At 43.4% G+C, this 19,704-nt stretch overlaps 1 protein-coding gene across 1 annotated transcript in view; it reads left to right on the plus strand.

Moving 5' to 3' along the window:
• nfrkb (nuclear factor related to kappaB binding protein) overlaps window positions 1-19,704 on the plus strand; it is a 107,623-nt gene that overhangs the window by 56,551 nt on the left and 31,368 nt on the right. The window contains exons 9-12 of the mRNA XM_063038441.1: window positions 529-589; window positions 2,010-2,184; window positions 12,973-13,079; window positions 16,619-16,742. Of these exons, the coding sequence (XP_062894511.1) occupies window positions 529-589; window positions 2,010-2,184; window positions 12,973-13,079; window positions 16,619-16,742 (467 nt within the window). The remainder of the gene's footprint in view (window positions 1-528; window positions 590-2,009; window positions 2,185-12,972; window positions 13,080-16,618; window positions 16,743-19,704) is intronic.

The raw sequence follows: 19,704 nt of genomic DNA on the forward strand, positions 1-19,704 counted from the left end.
ACCCCCGACTAAGCATAAACAAAGTTATGATAATTATTAGCATAACACTCTTAATTCTCTTGTTTAAGATGTTACATTGTACAATTGTATTATAAATTTTCCTGCAAACTCTGTAAGTAAAAAATAGGACGAGGAGATTTTCAATGTGGCATCGGAAACAGTACCTAGTGAACCAGTTGCCAAATTGTTATGATTTTCCAACAGTTGTGTAGCAGATTATCAAAGTTTTATTGTATTGGCATCACTTTTGCCTTTCTCACACCCCAAGTAATTGGGTAGGTTGAGGGTAGATATCTGTGTTATCTGCATATGGTTCAAACCAGCAGGGCACCCCTTCCCCTCAGCTTATTCCATTTGTTAGAGGTGGATTCTCCACACATCACAGTGCTAGAGAATTATTATAATTCAGGTAGCAGAGGAGAGATGGAGCAGACACTCTTCATGTTCTCTGTGTGGCCATAGATCTGGGGTGCTGTTGTAGCCACAAGGCATTTTGGGTTAGTGATTTTGTTTTTTGTTTAATTATAGACGGACAGACTACGTTGTGAGACCCAGCACTGGAGATGAAAAGCGCGTGTTTCAGGAACAGGTAAGGGTGCCTCTCCATATGTCATTAGTCTATGATGCCTTCTGTCCTCACTGTCAGAATCAAGACCAACAAAATGTTTTATAAATGGGCTCAACAGAAACTACATGTGTGTGTATTCTGTCTCTATTTTTGAATCCCTGAATCCTATATACTGTCCTGCCCAGTCTCTCATAATGTGCCAATTCAAGGACTTATGTGCATGACTCCAGATCCCTGTGTTGCTGCATACACACGGTAATGTAGTGGTTAACACAACACTTTACAGTACCAGCAACCAATTCCTACTGCTGTCTGTAAGGAGTTTGTCCATTCTCCTCGTGACCATGTGGATTTCCTCCCACAGTCCAAAGACCTACCAGTTGGTAGGTTAATTCGTCATTGTAAACTGTCCTGTGATTAGGTTAGGGTTGAATTGGGGGTTGCTTGCATTTTGAAGAGCAAGAAGGGTATATCCTGTGCTGTATGTCAATCAGTAATAAATATCCTCCAGAGTGACATTATCACTCACTCTTTCTGCCGAAGTCCAGCACTTCATACTTTGCTGTACAGCACATTCTCCTGTCAGTCCATTCTGGAACCCTGTATATTGCATTTGCACCTATTCTTTTCAACGTTTATCATAGTGCCTACAAATATTTAAATTTTATTCAGAACCCATGTAAATAATCTCAGCATCATGTTGCATTGTTTGAGAGGCATTTAGACGGATACTTACATAGGCAAGGCAGAGAAGGTACAGATCTAATAGTGACAAGTGGGGTTAGTGCAGGCGTGGTCGTCATGGACATGGTGGACTGAAGGACTTGTTCACTGTATGTTTCAATGTACATGTCGCAAATACAAATCTATGTATCTATCTGTTCCTGCTCTGTATGACTCTGACCCCGTGATCACGAGGGAGCACCACTGTCTGTCATTGTCTATTTATCACAGTTCTCTGCTTTCTTCCTTTAAGATAATTCCTCATCCATGCTGACACTGTCCTTTTAATTCCATTGACCTTCATGTGGCCTCACCTTTTTTTAACATGTGTGTTCCTTTTGCCATCTTTAGTTTTCTAGTAGCACTCTTGCATTATGGAAGTATTGGAAGCCCATGACACCCTCCTACAACCTCCCTCAGCTACCTGATGTACCGCACCAGGATCATCCTCTCTAGTATTTCCTCCTTTCCCAGTCTGAGCCATGTTTCCTCTGATGCAATTGGCTCTGATTTGCTTCTTTAGTTTAGGGGCAATGAATGGACAATATTTTTATGTTTTCAATACATCCCATAATTAAATAAGAAAAAGTGTCCTTGTGATCTCTGATCATTGCTGTCAGCTTCGCTTAGCCTTCAGTTGACTAGTAAACCCAGAATGTGGATCCTGAGCTCAGTCTCTATAACAGAACTCAGTTGATGATTTATTCTTTTTCCACAGGAGCGCCAACGATACAGCCAGCCCCACAAGGCCTTCACCTTTCGTATGCATGGTTTTGACTCGGTTGTAGGCCCTGTGAAAGGAGTGTTTGATAAGGACCCTTCACTCAATAAGGCACGAGAACATTCACTGCTGCGATCAGACAGGCCAGCCTACGTCACCATCCTGTCATTGGGTGAGATTCTAACACTAGACTTTGAAACTGGAGATGAGGCAGAAAAGGATCAGGTCGATAAAATTGTGTGGAAAAAGCAATGTTTCTAATGTTTTTTGAAATGAATTTTGTCTAAATGCAAAGTAAATTTAATAAGATCAAAAGATATAGTCGCAGAAGTAGGCCGTTCAGCCCATCGAGTCTTCTCCATTCAATCATGGGCTGATCCAATTCTTCCAGTCATCCCCACTCCCCTGCTTTCACCCCATACCCTTTGATGCCCTGGCTAATCAAGAACCTATCTATCTCTGCCTTACATTCACACAATGAGTTGGCCTCCACAGCCGCTCGTGGCAACAAATTCCACAGATTTACCACCCTCCCTTTGATACTCTGGCTAATAAAGAACCTATCTATCTCTGCCTTAAATACACTCAGTGACTTGGCCTCCACAGCCGCTCGTGGCAACAAATTCCACAGATTTACCACCCTCTGACTAAAGTAATTTTTCCACATCTCAGTTCTAAAAAGACATCCTTCAATCCTGAAAACGTGCCCTCTTGTCCTAGAATCCCCTACCATGGGAAATAACTTTGCCATACCTAATCCGTTCAGGCCTTTTAACATTCGGAATGTTTCTATGAGATCCCTCTTCATTATCCTGAACTCCAGGAAATACAGCCCAAGAGCTGCCAGACATTCCTCATACGGTAACCCCGGGGGTCCCCAACCTTTTTTGCACCGCAAAGCGGTTTAATATTAACAATATTCTTACGGACCGGCCGACCCGGGGGTGGGGGGGGGCGCGTGGGAGTGCGGTGTTCAAGTAGGGTTGCCAACTTTCTCACTCCCAAATAAGGAACAAAAGTAGCAGTCAAACACGGGACAATTGTGTTTGCTTCGAGAAAGACAACCATGACCATGAAGCCTTGCGCATGCACCTGTGTGCGCATATGTGACATGCGCATGCGTGTACGAGCTGATTTTTTCCTGCAAATCGGTTTTGGCTTAATCTTCCCAATTCTGTTAAGTGAAACTACACTGTACATACATTATTTCTACTTTATATAGGCTGTGTATTTATCATATCATACCTGCTTTTACTATATGTTAGTGTTATTTTAGGTTTTATGTGGTGTTTGGTAGGTTATTTCAAGTTCAACAGTGCATGACAGGGAATGAGGAAATGTGCAGCTGACTCATATCGTCAAATCATATTGTTTTCTCGCGGCCCGGTAGCACATGCTTTGCGGCCTGGTGGTTGGGGACCACTGCGGTAACCCCCTCATTCCTGCAATCATTCTCGTGAATCTTCTCTGAACCCTGTCCAATGTCAGTATATCCTTTCTAAAATAAGCAGCCCGAAACTGCACACAATACTCCAAGTGTGGTCTCATGAGTGCCTTATAGAGCCTCAACATCACATCCCTGCTGTTATATTCTATACCTCTAGAAATGAATGCCAACATTACATTCGCCTTCTTCACAACCAACTCAACCTGGAGGTTAACCTTTAGGGTATCTTGCACAAGGACTCCCAAGTCCATTTGCATTTCTGCATTTTGAATTCTCTCCCCATCTAAATAATAGTCTGCCCATTTATTTCTTCCACCAAAGTGCATGACCATACACTTTCCAACATTTTATTTCATTTGCCACTTCTTTGCCCATTCCCCTAAACTATCTAAGTCTCTCTGCAGGCTCTCTGTTTCCTCAACACTACCCATTCCTCCAGCTACCTTTGTATCATTGGCAAATTTAGCCACAAATCCATTAATGCTGTAATCTAAATCATTGACATACCTCGTAAAAAGCAGCGGTCCCAACACTGACCTCTGTGGAACTCCTGTGGTAACCGGCAGCCAGCCATAAAAGGATCCCTTTATTCTCACTCTCTGTTTTCTGCCGACCAGTCAATGCTCCACCCACGCTAGTAAATTCCCTATAACTCCATGGGCTCTTTTCCTGCTAAGCAGCCTCATGTGTGGCACCTTGTGAAAGGCCTTCTGAAAATCCAAGTACACCACCTCTACTGCATCTCCTTTGTCTACCCTGCTTGTAATTCCTCAAAAAATTGCAGAAGTTAGTGGATTGTCCTTTCAGGAAACCATGCTGGCTTTGGTCTATCTTGTCATGTGCCTCTAGGTACTCCATAATCTCATCCCTAACAATCGATTCCAACAGCATCCCATCCACAGGTCTGTAGTTTCCTTCTGCTGCCTCCCACCCTTCTTAAATAGCAGAGTAACATTTACAATTTTCCAGTCATCCGGTACAATGCCAGAATCTATCGATTCTTGAAAGATCATCGTTAATGCTTCCGCAATCTCTCCAGCTACTTCCTTCAGAACCTGAGGGTGCATTCCATCAGGTCCAGGTGATTTATCCACCCTCAGACCATTAAGCTTCCTGAGCACCTTCTCAGTCGTAATTTTCAATGCACAAACTTCACTTCCCTGACACTCTTGAATGTTCGGTATACTGCAGACGTCTTCCACTGTGAAAACTGATGCAAAATACACATTCAGTTCCTCTACCATCTCTGCATCTCTCATTACAATATCTCCAGCGTCATTTTGTATTGGTCCTATATCTACCCTCGACTCTCTTTTACCTTTTATATACTTAAAAAAGCTTTTAGTAGCTCCATTTAGAATGGAGGGAAATGTTAGAAATATTTAAGAGTAAAAGTCAACCTCTAGTTTGCTGCACCATCCTGGCTTTGGAATTTTAGTGTGGGAATACACCATTTTGACCAGAGTCTGAGTTTACTCTTGCAAAGCTGAGCAAGATACAAAACTCCGGTGTGGTTGAGTGCCTTTACCATCTTCTGTAGTTGCTTTCTTGTGCCAGGGAACGGATAAAGGAAAAGGCAAACTTTCTCAGAGGAGAGTGTACTCTGTGGAGTTGGGGTATTGTGGGATTGATGGTAATGTTCAGAGTTAAAGGGGGATTTTGCTACAGATCTGAAGAAAACTGACTACGTATGAAGTGAATAGTAGATGTATGTTCAGCTGTGAGAAGAGACGTTTTATGGGAATCTCTGATTGTGACAGAGTCTCTCACCAACTTATCCTCCCATGTAAAATGCTGAGGGATCTCCACATTCACAGTAGATGTAGTTCCTTGCACTTCGTTTGGTGGTGATCAGGTTCTCATTTGAGTCACTATGATTGTGGAAATAACATCACATTTCCTGAGGGAGAGAGTAAGGATCAGTGTGGTAATCTACATGTGGAGCCATGAGAGTGAGGCGGGGTCTTCACTGAACACTTCCTGTCTGTATTTGGTGTGGAGAAGGATATAGAAGCTAATGAGTTCAGGGAAGAGAGCAGCATATTAACGTTACAAAGTAAGATATGTTGGTGATCTTGAAGCACATAAAGTTAGATAAATCCCAGAGTCCTGATCAGGTATATCCAAGGCCAATATGGGAAACAAGGGAGGAAATATGTGTATTTTTGCAGCTGCTGGTGAAATAGCTGAAGACTGGAAGATGGTAGGGAGGGAATGTCGACTCAGACCATGAGAGGCCTGCATCGGGCATTTTCATGCCTTACAAGGCGCAGATTGGAAGTCTGTGTGGGGCGCCACTCCTTGCACAGACACTAGAGCAATGTGTGATTAAGTGCCTTGCTCAAGGACACAAACACACTGCCACAGCTGAGGCTTGAAGATGGTAATTGGTTTATTATTGTTATGTGTACTGAGTTATTGTGATACATACGATAAGTACATCAAGGCAATGCAAAGGAAAAGCAATAACAGAATGCAGAATGTAGTGTTACATTTACAGAGAAAGTGCAGCACACGTAGATAGTAAAATTCAAGAGCCAGACTTGTTGAAGCTGACAAGAAGGCAACAGTAACTCAAATAACCATGTGTTACAACTGTTGGTGTGCAGAAGATCATTTTTGAATGCATAACAGGGCAAACCCTGAAGAGAGATTTTAGGGAGCCAGGTAGAAAGCTGAGAAGCAGGCCCGCAAACGCGAGGAAATCTGCAGATGCTGGAATTTCTGGCAACACACAACAAAGTTGCTGGTGAACGCAGCAGACCAGGCAGCATCTCTAGGAAGAGGTACAGTCGACATTTTGGGCCGAGACCCTTCGTCAGGACTAACTGAAAGAAGAGATAGTAAGAGATTTGAAAGGGGGAGGGGGAGATCCAAAATGATAGGAGAAGACAGGAGGGGGAGGGATGGAGCTAAGAGCTGGACAGGTGATTGGCAAAAGGGATATGAGAGGATCATGGGACGGGAGGCCTAGGGAGAAAGAAAAGGGGGAGGGGGGAAGCCCAGAGGGTGGGCAAGGAGTATAGTGAGGGGGACAGAGGGAGAAAAAGGAGAGAGAGAGAGAAAGAATATATATTACTTCCCATTACTACCTCTTACCTAAGATCCACAAATCTGCCTGTCCAGGTAGACCCATTGTCTCAGCTTGCTCCTGCCCCACCAAACTCATTTCTGCATACCTCGACACTGATTTAATCTCCCCTTGTTCAATCCCTTCCTAGCTATGTTTGTGACACTTCTCACACTTTGAAATTTTTTGATGATTTTAAGTTCCCTGGCACCCACCACTTTATTTTCACCATGGATGTCTAGTCCCTATATACTTCAATCCCCCACCAGGAAGGTCTCAAAGCTCTCTGCTTCTTTTTGGATTCTAGACCTAACCAGTTCCCCTCTACCACCACTCTGCTCCGTCTAGCGGAATTGGTCCTTACTCTTAATAATTTCTCCTTTGGCTCCTCCCACTTCCTCCAAACTAAAGGTGTAGCCATGGGCACCCATATGGGTCCCAACTATGCCTGCCTTTTTTGGCTTTGTGGAACAATCCATGTTCCAAACCTATACTGGTATCTGTCCCCCACTTTTCCTTCGCTACATCGACGACTGCATTGGCGCTGCTTCCTGCACGCATGCTGAGTTTCTTGACTTCATTAACTTTGCCTCCAACTTTCACCCTGCCCTCAAGTTTACCTGGTCCATTTCCGACACCTCCCTTCCCTTTCTAGATCTTTCTGTCTCTGTCTCTGGAGACAGCTTATCTACTGATGTCTACTACAAGCCTACTGACTCTCACAGCTATCTGGACTATTCCTCTTCTCACCCTGTCTCTTGCAAAAATGCCATACCCTTCTCGCAATTCCTCCGTCTCCACTGCATCTGCTCTCAGGATGAGGCTTTTCATTCCAGGATGAGGGAGATGTCCTCCTTTTTTAAAGAAAGGGGCTTCCCTTCCTCCACCATCAACTCTGCTCTCAAACGTGTCTCTCCCGTTTCACACATGTCTGCTCTCACCCCATCCTCCTGCCACCCGACTACGAATAGGGTTCCCCTGGTCCTCACCTACCACCCCACCAGCCTTCGGGTCCAACATATAATTCTCCGTAACTTCCGCCACCTGCAATGGGATCCCACCACTAAGCACATTTTTCCCTCCCCCTCCCCCCGTCGCTTTCCGCAGGGATCGCTCCCTACGCGACGCGACTCCCTTGTCCATTCGTCCCCCCCATCCCTCCCCACCGATCTCCCTCCTGGCACTTATCCGTGTAAGCGGAACAAGTGCTACACATGCCCTTACACTTCCTCCCTTACCACCATTCAGGGCCCCAGACAGTCCTTCCAGGTGAGGCGACACTTCATCTGTGAGTCGGCTGGGGTGATGTACTGCGTCCGGTGCTCCCGATGCAGCCTTTTATATATTGGCAAGACCTGACGCAGACTGGGAGATCACTTCACTGAACACCTACGCTCTGTCCGCCAGAGAAAGCAGAATCTCCCAGTGGCCACACATTTTAATTCCACATCCCATTCCCATTCTGATATGTCTATCCACAGCCTCCTCTACTGTAAAGATGAAGCCACTCTCAGGTTGGAGGAACATCACCTTATATTCCGTCTGGGTAGCCTCCAACCTGATGGCATGACATTGACTCTCTAACTTCCATTAATAACCCACCTCCCCCTCGTACCCCATCCGTTATTTATTTTTTTATTTATATATATATATTCTTTCTCTCTCTCTCTCTCTCCTTTTTCTCCCTCTGTCCCTCTCACTATACTCCTTGCCCATCCTCTGGGATCCCCCCCCCCGTCCCATGATCCTCTCATATCCCTTTTGCCAATCACCTGTCCAGCTCTTGGCTCCATCCCTCCCCCTCCTGTCTTCTCCTATCATTTTGGATCTCCCCCTCCCCCTCCCACTTTCAAATCTCTTACTAGCTCTTTCTTCAGTTAGTCCTAACGAAGGGTTTCGGCCCGAAACGTCGACTGTACCTCTTCCTAGAGATACTGCCTGGCCTACTGCGTTCACCGGCAACTTTTATGTGTGTTGCTTGAGAAGCAGGTCTCCAGGATAGTAATCTCTGGATTGCTGCCTGTGTCACGTGCCAGTGAGGGTAAGAATGGTCGTTTGGGAGGTGAATGCGTGGTTGAGGAACTGGTGCAGGGGGCAGGGATTCTGATTTATGGATCATTGGGATTCCTTCTGGGGAAGGTATGATCTGTACAAAAGAGATGGATTACACCTGAATCCAAGGGGGTCCAATATCCTTGCGGGCAGATTGGCTAGAGTTGTTTGGGAGGGCTTAATCTAATTGGGCAGGGGGATGGGAAACGGAGTGGTAGTGCAGAAGGTGAGATAGTTGGATTACAAACAGAGGCAACGTGTAGTGAGACTCCTAGCAAGGAGAGGCTGATGATAGGGCAAAAATTGCAGTCAATGGGATGAGTTGCAGTGTAAAAGGGGAACAAAATCGAAAAGGGTGAATACAGGACTAAAGGTGTTCTATTTGAATTTGCGCAGTTTACAGAGTAAGGTTGATGAACTTGTAACACAGTTTCAGATTGGTAAGTAAGATGTTGTAGGCATCACGGAGTCATGGCTGAAAGAAGATTATAGCTGGGAGCTTAATGTCAAAGGATACACATTGTATTGAAACGATGGGCAGGAAGGCAGAGGAGGTGGGGTGGCTCTGTTGGTAAAAAAAATGAAAGTAAATCATTAGAAAGAGGTGACATAGGGCTGGAAGATGTTGAATCATTGGGGATTGAGCTAAGGAATTGCAAGGGTAAGAAGACCCTGGTGTGAGTTATATACAGACCCCTAAATAGTAGTAAGGATGTGGTCTACAAGTTACAACGGGAGATAGAAAATGCATGCCAAAAGGACAATGTTACAATAGTCATGGGTGTTTTCAATATGCAGGTAGCTTGAGAAAATCAGGTTGGAACTGGATTCCAGAAGAGGAATTTCTAAAATGCCTACGAGATGTTTTTTAGAGCAGCTCGTGGTTGAGCCCACTAGGGAATCGGCTATTCTGGATTGGGTGTTGTGCAATGAACTGGAATTGATTAGAGAGCTTAAAGTAGAGAAGCCTTAGGGGAAAGTGATCACAATATGATTGAATTCACCCTGAAATTTGAGAAGGAGAAGCTAAAGTCAGATGTATCAGTATTACGGTGGAGTAAAGGGAATTACAGAGGCATGAGATTGGAAAAGAACGCTGGTAGGGATGATGGCAGAGCAGCAATGGCTGGAATTACTGGAAGCAATTCGGAAGGCACAGGATATATACATCCCAAAATAGAAGAAGTATTCTAAAGACAAGATGACACAACCATGGCTAACAAGGTAAGTCAAAGTCAACATAAAGGCCAAAGAGAGGGCATATAACCAGAGCAAAAATTAGTAGGAAGTTAGAAGATTAGGCCAACAGAAGGCAACTAAAAAAAGTCATTAAGAAGGTAAAGATGGAATATGAAAGTAAGCTAGCCAATAATATTAAAGAGGATAACAAAAGTTTCTTTGGATACATAAAGTGTAAAAGAGAGGCGAGAGAGTATAAAAGAGTAAAAGAGATAGGACTGCTGGAAAACGTTGCTGGAGAGGTAGTAATGGGAGATAGCGAAATGGCAGACAAACTGAATAAGTACTTTGCAGCAGTCTTCACTCTGGAAGACACTAGCAGTATGCTGAAGTTCCAGGTGTCAGGGGTCATGAAATGTGTGAAGAGAGAAGGTTCTTGGGGAAACTGAAAGATCTGAAGGTAGATAAGTCACCTGGACCAGATGGTCTACACCCCAGGGTTCTGAAAGAGGTGGCTGAAGAGATTGTGGAGGCATTAGTAATGATACTTCAAGGATCACTAGATTCTGAAATGGTTCCAGAAGACTGGAAAATTGCAAATGTCAATCCACTCTTCAAGAAGGGAGAGAGCCAGAAGTGAGGAAATTATAGGCCAGTTAGTCTGACCTCAGTGGATGGGAAGATGTTAGGGTCGATTGTTAAGGGTGTGGTTTCGAGGGACTTGGAAGCACATGATAAAATAGGCTGCAGTCAGCATAGTTTCCTCGAGAGAAAAACTTTGCCTTGCAAATCTGTTGGAATTCTTTGAAGAAGCAACAAGCGGAATCGACAAAGGAGAATCAGTGGATGTTGTGTACTTGGATTTTCAGATGGCCTTTGACAGGATGGCACACATGAGGCTGCTTAACAATCTAGAAACCCATGGTATTCCAGTAAAGCTTCTAGCATGGATAAAGCAGTGGCTAATTGGCAGGAGGCAAAGAGTGGGAATGAAGAAAGCTTTTTCTGGTTGGCTGCTGGTGACTAGTGGTGTTCCACAGGAGTCTGTGTTGGGACTGATTCTTTTTACATTATATGTCAGTGACTTGGATGATGGAATTGATGGCTTTGTTTCAAAGTTTGCAGATGATACGAAGATAGGTGGAGGGGCAGGTAGTTTTCAGGTAATAGGCTACAGAAGGACTTAGGAGAATGAGCAAAGAAGTGGCAGATGGAATACAGTGTCAGGAAGTGTATGGTCATGCACTTTGGTAGAAGAAATTAAAGTGTTGACTATTTTCTAAATGGAGAGAACATTGAAAAAACTGAGGCGCAGAGGGACTTGGGAGTCCTCATGCATGATTCTCCAAAGGTTAATTTTCAGGTTAAGTCTATGGTGAGGAAGGGAAATGTGATATTAGCATTCATTTCAAGAGGACTAGAATATAAAGGCAAGGATGTAATGCTGAGACTTTATAAAGCACTGGCGAAGCCTCACCTGGTGTATTATGAGCAGTTTTGGGCCCCTATCTTAGAAAGGATGTGCTGAAACTGGAGAGGGTACAAAAGAGGTTCATGAAAATGATTCCAGGATTTAACAGCCTTAAGAAGAGCGTTTGATAGCTCTGGGCCTGTATTCACTAGAATTCAGAAGAATGAGGGGTGACCTCATTGAAACCTATCGAATGTGAAAGGCCTTGATAGAGTGGATGTGCAGAGGATGTTTCTTATGATGGGAGAGTATCAGACCGGAGGATACAGCCTCAGAATAGAGGGGAATCCTTTTAGAACAGAGACGAGGAATTTCTCTAGCCAGAGAGTAGTGAATCTGTGGAATTTGTTGCCACAGGCAGCTGTGGAGGCCAAGTCTTTAAAGTAGAAGTTGATAAATTCTTGATTGGTCAGGGCATGAACGGATATTGGGGGCAAGGCAGGAGATTGGGGCTGAGAGGAAAAATGGATCAGCCACGATGGGCCAAATGGCCTAATTCTGCCCCTATATTTTATGGTCTTATGGATGGGCTTCATCAAAAAAGACCACATTGGGTTCCACTCCTGTGCCTAATAAAGTGGCCACTGCATGTATATTAATGATTTGGATGAGAATGGAGCTGGTGCGATTTGTAAGTTTGCAGATGACATTAAAATTTGTGGTGTAGTGGACAGTGAAGAAGGTTATTGACAGTTATGACAGTATCTAGATCAATTGGGGAAGCAGGCAAAGGAATGCCAGATGGAAGTTAACTCGGTCAAGTGAAGAGTTGCTGTTTGGGAAGTTAAATCACGCCAGGACATTCACAGGATCCTGGGTGGAGTTGTGAAATGAAAGACATTGGGATGTAAGTACACCAGTCCTGAAGAAGGTCTCAGCCTGAAACATCGACTGTTTCTTCTTTTCCATAGATACTGCCTGACCTGCTGAATTCCTCCAGCATTTTTATTTGTGTTGCTAAGTATATAGCAGGTAGATGGAGTAGAAAAGGTAGTGAATCATGTGTTTGCCTTCATCAGTCGAGGCATTAAGTGGAGGAGCAGGGATGGCAAATTACAGTTGTAAATATCATTGCTGCACTGGGAATTGTGTGAAGTTCTGATCGATGTACTATAGCAAGTATGTGATTAAATCAGAAAGGGTGCAAGAAGGATTCCCTGAAATGTTACTGGGACTGGAAGGCTTAAGTTATAAGGAGAGACTGTGCAGAGTTGGACTATTTTTCCTGAACCAAAGGAGATTGAAGAGTGGCCTTATGAAGGTTTATAAAATTGTGAGGACAACAGATAAGGGAGATAGTCACAATCTTTTTCTCAAGGTCTAAAAGCAGAGGGCATAGTTTTAAGGTAAGAGGGGAAAAAAGATTTAAAGGGACCTAAAAGGCACATTTTTCTATAGAATGAAGTGGATATGTGGAAAGAACTACCAGAAGAAGTGGCAGAGGTTGTACAATTGCAACATTCGGAGAGGTTAATGGGTAGAAAAGACTTAGAGGTCTATGGGCCAAATACAGGTAAATGGGATTAGTGCATCTTTGTAAACATGGATAGGTGGCGCCAAAGGGCCTGTTTCTATGCTGTATAATTCAATTAATCTATAAATTTATCCATTTTTTTTAGTCAGGACAGGGTATGTCTACCATGCACAGTCTGCAGCACATCTCTTTTGTTCTGCAACTTCTGAAATGTCCTAAATAGGAATGCTTAATGTTCTGAGCAATGTGGAAATTCCTCTCCCACAGTGCGAGATGCAGCCGCTCGTCTTCCAAATGGAGAAGGGACGCGTGCGGAGATCTGTGAGTTGCTCAAGGACTCTCAGTTTCTGGCTCCTGAGGTCACCAATGCCCAGGTAAGGAGAAGAAGAACAGCTGAGAAACTGGGAAAGGAACCATTCATGTTGCTCGAGTTAGGAATTTAAATAGTTTCAGAGGATATAGCACATTCAGTACCAGTCTACTCAATCTCTCACCATACAGCAATCCCATCATACCTGTATTAAGTGGATATACCTGTCTTGTTCTTACCCACTCATTCAGCTTGAACATATTCCACTGAAGCCTCTTTACATCCTCCTCCGTATTCACAGTCCCATCTAGTTTAGTATTATTGGAAAAGGAGGAAATGTGACATTTGGTTCCCTTGGCCCAGTTGCTGATCTACTGTACACTCTGATTCCACACTCTTTGCTTTTTGTTTGATGATCATTTCTTAGCCTGTCAGGGCATTATCACCAGTTTCATGTGCTCTCCACTTGTGACAATCTCCTGAGTTGTATCTTTTTAAGTATCTTCCAATAATCTATATACACCAGACCCACTGTTTCCCTCTATTCTACTTGTCACATTCTTAAAAAAAAAACCTCTAGCAGTTTACCCAAAAATGGTTATACTTTCACAGCTCCATGTTGACTCTGCTCAGTCCTCTCTGTTCCTCATTTACACTGTTTATTTCTTCATTTTTATGTCTTATACTGCTGCCACAAAACAGCAGGTTTCATGAGATTTGTCACTCATAATAAACCTGATTCTGACCCCTAAAATTTATCTTCAAGACGCCCTGTTATAACCTCCTTCATTATGGATTCCATTGTTACCCCATCAAAGCAGTTAGGTGAACAGATCACCATTTTCTTTTTTTCCCCCTTCTCCCTCTCCCCCTCCCCCCTTGTGGGGTTACATTAACAAACCTCCACACTGCAGACACACTTCCAGTATACTCTATCCAATATCCACCCATCCACCACCAGAATCCATTGTCTCCAAAATCACTTCTTTGGTAACTCTAGCCTGCAGATCACTGAGTCTTTGACAGTTTTCACCTTTTAAGCTCAGCAGTGTTTCTGCTACAGTTTTTGAATAATATCTACTATAGTTCTTTTCGTTGCTCCAATCATTGTGATTCGCTGGGGCCCAACCCCTCCCCACTGCATTTTTCATTTGGGCAGCACTATTTACAGTGCAAACATGCAAAGGACTTGTATATTCTTTTGTTTATCTGCTTACCCACTCAAAAGCCCTTTGTGTGGGAGGGTTTGTGATAGTGAGGGAGGGTCCATGGTGATGTGTGATAATTAGGGAGGACTATGGCGGAGAGGGAAGGGCTTTGACTGAGCGTGCAGTGAAGGAGGGTCTGTGATTATGTGAAAGGATGATCTTGTACCCACTAGGGAAGGGGCCTTTATGTGCCCTTCCACACTGTTTGTAATCATTCACCCTGTGGACCAGAGCTTTGTGAACAGAGTGACGACAGACCTGCAGTCATACACACAATGAAAAAGGCCAGTGATGGATGTCCACAGCCAGGGAAAGTTTCCGGTGGTATCCACTGTAAGGGAGGGCTTTGGTCATACACAGGATGATAAAGAAGATTTTTTAAATGCATTTTTGGAATGCATGTGCTGCAGGCAAGGCCAGTGTTTATTGTCTATCTCCAAGCACTCTTGAGAAGCTGGAATTGAACAGCTACAGCCCTGATGAAAGGGCTCCCACAGTGCTGTTATTTTGAAGTTCCATAATTTTGACCCAGTGCAATGAAGGACTGGAGGAGGATACTGGCGGAGATCACCGCAGAGCAGAGGTGGTTGGAGTTTCTGGGAATAGTTCACAAGGCACACAATAGATTTGTCCCAGTGAAGGAGTAGTTCTCAAATGGCAGGGGCAGGCAACTGTGGCTGAAAGGGAAGTTAAGGACTGCATAAAAGCCAAGGAAAGGGCATATAAGGTAGCAAAAGTGAGTGGGAAATTGGATGATTGAGAAGCTTTTAAAATCCAACAAAAGGCAACTAAAAAAAACCTGTAAGAAGGGAAAAGATGAAATATGAGGGCAAACTAGCCAATAATATAAAGCAGTATACTAAAAGCTTTTTTCAGTTATATACGGAGTAAAAAGGAGGTGAGAGTTGATATTGGATCACTGGAAATTAATGCTGCTGAGGTCGTAATGGGGGACAAAGAAATGGCAGATGAACTTAATGGATACTTTGCATTAGTCTTCACCGTGGAAGAAACTAGCAGTGTTCCAGAGGACTGTCAGTGTCAGGGAGCAGGAGTGAGTGCCATTGCCATTACAACGGAAAAAGTGCTAGGCAAACTCAAAGGTCTGAAGGTGGATAAGTCACCTGGACTGAATGGACTACATCCCAGAGTCCTGACTGAGAGAGGTTGCTGAAGAGATAACCGATGCATAGGTCATGATCTTTCAAGAATCACTTGATTCTGGCATGGTCCAGTTGGACTAGAAGATTGCAAATATCACTCCACTCTTTAAGAAGGGAGAAAGGCAAAAGAAAGGAAATTACAGGTCAGTTAGCAAAACCTCAGTGGTTGGGAAATCTTGCCTGATAAATCTGTTAGAGTTCTTTGAGGAAGTAACAAGCAGGGTGGACAAAGGAGAGGCAGTGGATGTCATTTACTTGGATTTTCAGAAGGCATTTGATAAGGTGCCACACATGAGGCTGCTTAACCAGATAAAATCCTATGGTGTTACAGGAAAGATATTGGCATGGATAGAGGAATGGCTGACAGGCAGGAGGTAGTGAGTGGGAATAAAAGGGGCCTTTTCTGGTTGGCTGCTGGTGACTAGTGGTGTCCCTCGGGTCAATATTGGGACCGCTGCTTTTCATATTGTTTGTCAATGATTTGGATAATGGAATTGATGGCTTTGTGGCAAAGTTTGCAGATGATGTGAAGGTAGATGGAGGGGTAGGTAGTGCTGAGGAAGCAATACAATTGCAGCAGGACTTAGACAAATTGGAAGAATGAGCGAAAAAGCGGCAGATGGAATACGGTGTTGGAAAATGTACGATAATGCATTTTGGTAAAAGGAGCAATAGTGTGGGCTATTTTCAAAATGGGAAGAAGGTTCAAACATCAGAGGTGCAGAAGGACTTAGGAGGACTGTCGAACGGTTTCAGCCCAAAGCATTGACTGTACTCTTTTCCATAGATGCTGCTTGGCCTGCTGAGTTCCTCCAGTATATTGTGTGTGTTGCTATCCCCTATTGTGGATCTGCTCTTACAGTGAAGTGGCATATCCAGGAATTGTGATGAAGATGCCTGACATATTGTGTATTAGTTGTGAATACCACTATGTCAAGCTTGACAGGTCTGTGGATAGCCCTCCCAGTTTAGACACCAGAGGACTTTGCTGGGTCTGAATTTGGTGCTATTGATTGATACTTGGTGGTCAGTGAGTTTTATTCTATTTCCACTGAGTGGTTTGCTGAGTTATTTCAGTTAGTCACTTAACTAAGTACCTGCCTGATTTGTTAAAGGTGGCAGATTTCCTCAGAAGGGAAGCCCAAATGAGATAAATGTAATTTTTTGGACAATCTTTCATAAGATTGTTTCTGAAAATTCCTCCCTTCATGTAACCAACTATTGTCTTTTAGATTAATACCGTTGTGAGTGGAGCGTTGGACAGGCTACATTATGAGAAGGATCCATGTGTGAAATATGATATTGGGCGGAAGTTATGGATCTACCTGCACCGGAACCGGAGTGAAGAGGAGTTTGGTGAGGTTACTCTAATTATACTGATTATGATGACTCTGCCTTTGGTGATGAACAGACTTCACTGTGCCTCGTAAATCTCATTTAACCTTGAAAATCTTTTCTGCACTCTTTCTAGCTTAATCATGTCTTTTCTCTAATAGGGTGACCAAAGCTATATGCAGTACTCCAAATGCAGCCTCACTAACAGCTTATGCAATTGCAACATAATGTCCCAACTCCTATATCCACTGCCCTAATGAAGGCATTCAAGATCACAATACCTTCTTCACTATCAACAACACTCCTAATTTCATGTCAACTGCAAACTTGTTGATTAAGGTAGATTGGCACATGGATGATAGAAAAATGGAAGGCTATATGGGAGAGAAGGGTTAGGTTGACCTTAGAGTAGGTTAAAAGCTTAGCACAGCTGAAGGGCCTGTACTGTGCTGTTATGTTCTGTGTTAAGCCTGGTGCATTTACATCCAAATCATTTAACACTTAACAAATGACAAGGGTCCCAACACCGACCCCTGTGGTAAACCACTAATCACTGGTCTCCATTCTGCTCACAAGATGGGAAGGTCATAATCACAGATGATTTGAGCAAGACGAGGATGGATTTGGGAGAGGTGCCAAAGTAGAAATATGAACCTTAGACAGGGTGGGGCAAGGAATTTGGCACTCGAGAGAGTGACTGCTTTCAGCAAGCTGCAAAAAAATCACTGATGGTAAGACAGGTTGCTTAATAGAATACAGCGTAATTGTTAGAAGAAACTGATCATTTTAAGTCAGAGGACGGCTCTTTTTAATGACAGCTTTTATTCAAAAGTATTGCAATAAATAACTATGTGAGGGAGCTCAGCTACAGCAGTTGACTATTTACCTGGTTACTGCTTTTGTTACTTGCTGTTTTGGATGATCTTCATTAACTGGTCAATCTTCTTTCTGCTGCCCTGATTTTCTGTGTATAATCTGTTTAGTGCCTCTGTCTGTGACAGAATTATGTGAACCAACAAGTTGACTCATCCTCAGAATCTGTTAGAAACTCAGAAACAGTCAGTAGATTTAGGGTAACTTGAACCTGCTGTCCCAGGTACTTAACTAAATTCCAAAGGAACAAAGACTGTGATAAACTGTTTTCGTGTTGGACACAGAAAAGAATAACCAGAGAAGCCCAATAGTAATATAAGATACTCCATCTTTTCCTGAATCTGTTTAAATAATGACTGGACCAGTTTTTTTCTCAAGTAGCAAAGTTCTGCCTCAGCTCTCCTGGACTCCACCACTGGTTGCTATGCCCTCTCAGTAGATGGTTTTATACTGTACCAATGTGGACCTCATAACTACACCTCCCTGTTTTAAAACATCTGTAAATGCATTTCCTCCAAATATTTTAAATATTTAGACAAACTCTGCTTACTATTTTATTTCACATTTGTAGCATGACTCCTTATTTTAATCCGTCTTCTCCATTTTTCAAGTCTATACCGGGACAAAAACAGAAAATATTGGAAATGCCAGTTAACATCTGTGGAAAGAGAAACAGTTCAATGTTTCAGGTCAATGACTGATAAGGTTCCTTGCCCTGAAATATTGATTCTTTTTCTCTCAGCAGGGGTGCACCACAAAGCTGTGTGCTTTGCTGTACTTGCTGTACAGCTCTAATGCCATATTTAAGGTTGCTGACAACACCACTATTGTTGGCCAAGTCAAAGGTGGTGACAAATTGGCATGTAGGAGGGAGATAAAATTTAATGGTGTCACAACAGCAATCCCTCACTTTACCTTAGGTTCAACACCACCAGATTCAGGAACAATTACTATCCTACAGCTGTCTCATTCCTGGAATCACTTCAACACTGAACTGTTTTCACAACCTACAGGCTCACTTTCAAGGAAATACCCCCTCTCATGTTCTCAGTTTTAGTTATTTATTTATCTTTGTATCTGCATGCATTTTCTTCTTTTGCACATTGGTTGTTTGTCAGTCTTTATGTGTAGATTTTCATTGATTCTATTGTATTTCTTTGTTCTTCTGTAATTGCTTGCAAGAAAATGAATCTCAAGATTGTATATGGCGACATATACATACTTTTGAACTCTTCTTGGATGCTGCCTGACCTGCTGAGTATTTCTAGCATTTTCTGACTTTATTCTAGATTTTCAGGAACTGTGTGTTTTTGCTTCATTGGTTGCACTTTTGAGAGCCTCACTGATGACCAGAAGCATCTGGTCCTGTCTGCTATGAGGCTTCATGCCCATAGATGCCGCGCTTGCCCGGAATATTAAATAAGTGCTCATAGTCTCCAGCTGCCTTGGACAAGAAAGTCAGTGGTTGCCTGAAGCCTCCATTCTCCGTCCTAGAATCATGTGGCGCCAAAGGATCCCTGGATGCAGGGCCTGTGCCATGTCCAGGTAGAACCATCCCATCAATAATTCCCTTGTTCTTTGCTCATGTCTCTTGAGCAACTAGCTAATTCTCAGCTGCAAAGTGAATCCAGAAAGAAAGCAGCACGTTTCTGTAACTTGGGTATACTGGAAATTTATTTTTATGAACTGAGCAATGTACAAAGTGCTGTGTGATTCCCTTTCTGAGCAGCTTTGTTTTCTCATTGACTTAACAACATGCCCTACAAGTGGTCAAGGAGCATATGCCCATGCCCCCAGATGCTAGTTCAGACAGGTTCCCTTCAGATCATGGGCTCTCTTCATGCTGATATTTCCATATTTCATATTTTTTTCATAGGTGTATTTACTGCTGGCTTTGGGCCATCTATGCCATCCTCTTACTTATTTCCCTGTAAGGTGTTCTTTCTCACATGCCTATCAGCTGCCTTCCCCTGACTGTCCGATCACCCACTGATACCCGCCCTGGGACGGACTGCAGTAGCGAGTTACCAGCTAGTCAGCACATCACTGGGTCGTGGGAGGAAACCAGAGCATCCCGGAGAAACCCTGTGGGCACAGCGACAGCAATAAA

The sequence above is a fragment of the Mobula hypostoma genome, chromosome X2 (genome assembly GCF_963921235.1).
Source record: "Mobula hypostoma chromosome X2, sMobHyp1.1, whole genome shotgun sequence".
In the NCBI taxonomy this organism is placed as follows: Eukaryota; Metazoa; Chordata; class Chondrichthyes; order Myliobatiformes; family Myliobatidae; genus Mobula; species Mobula hypostoma.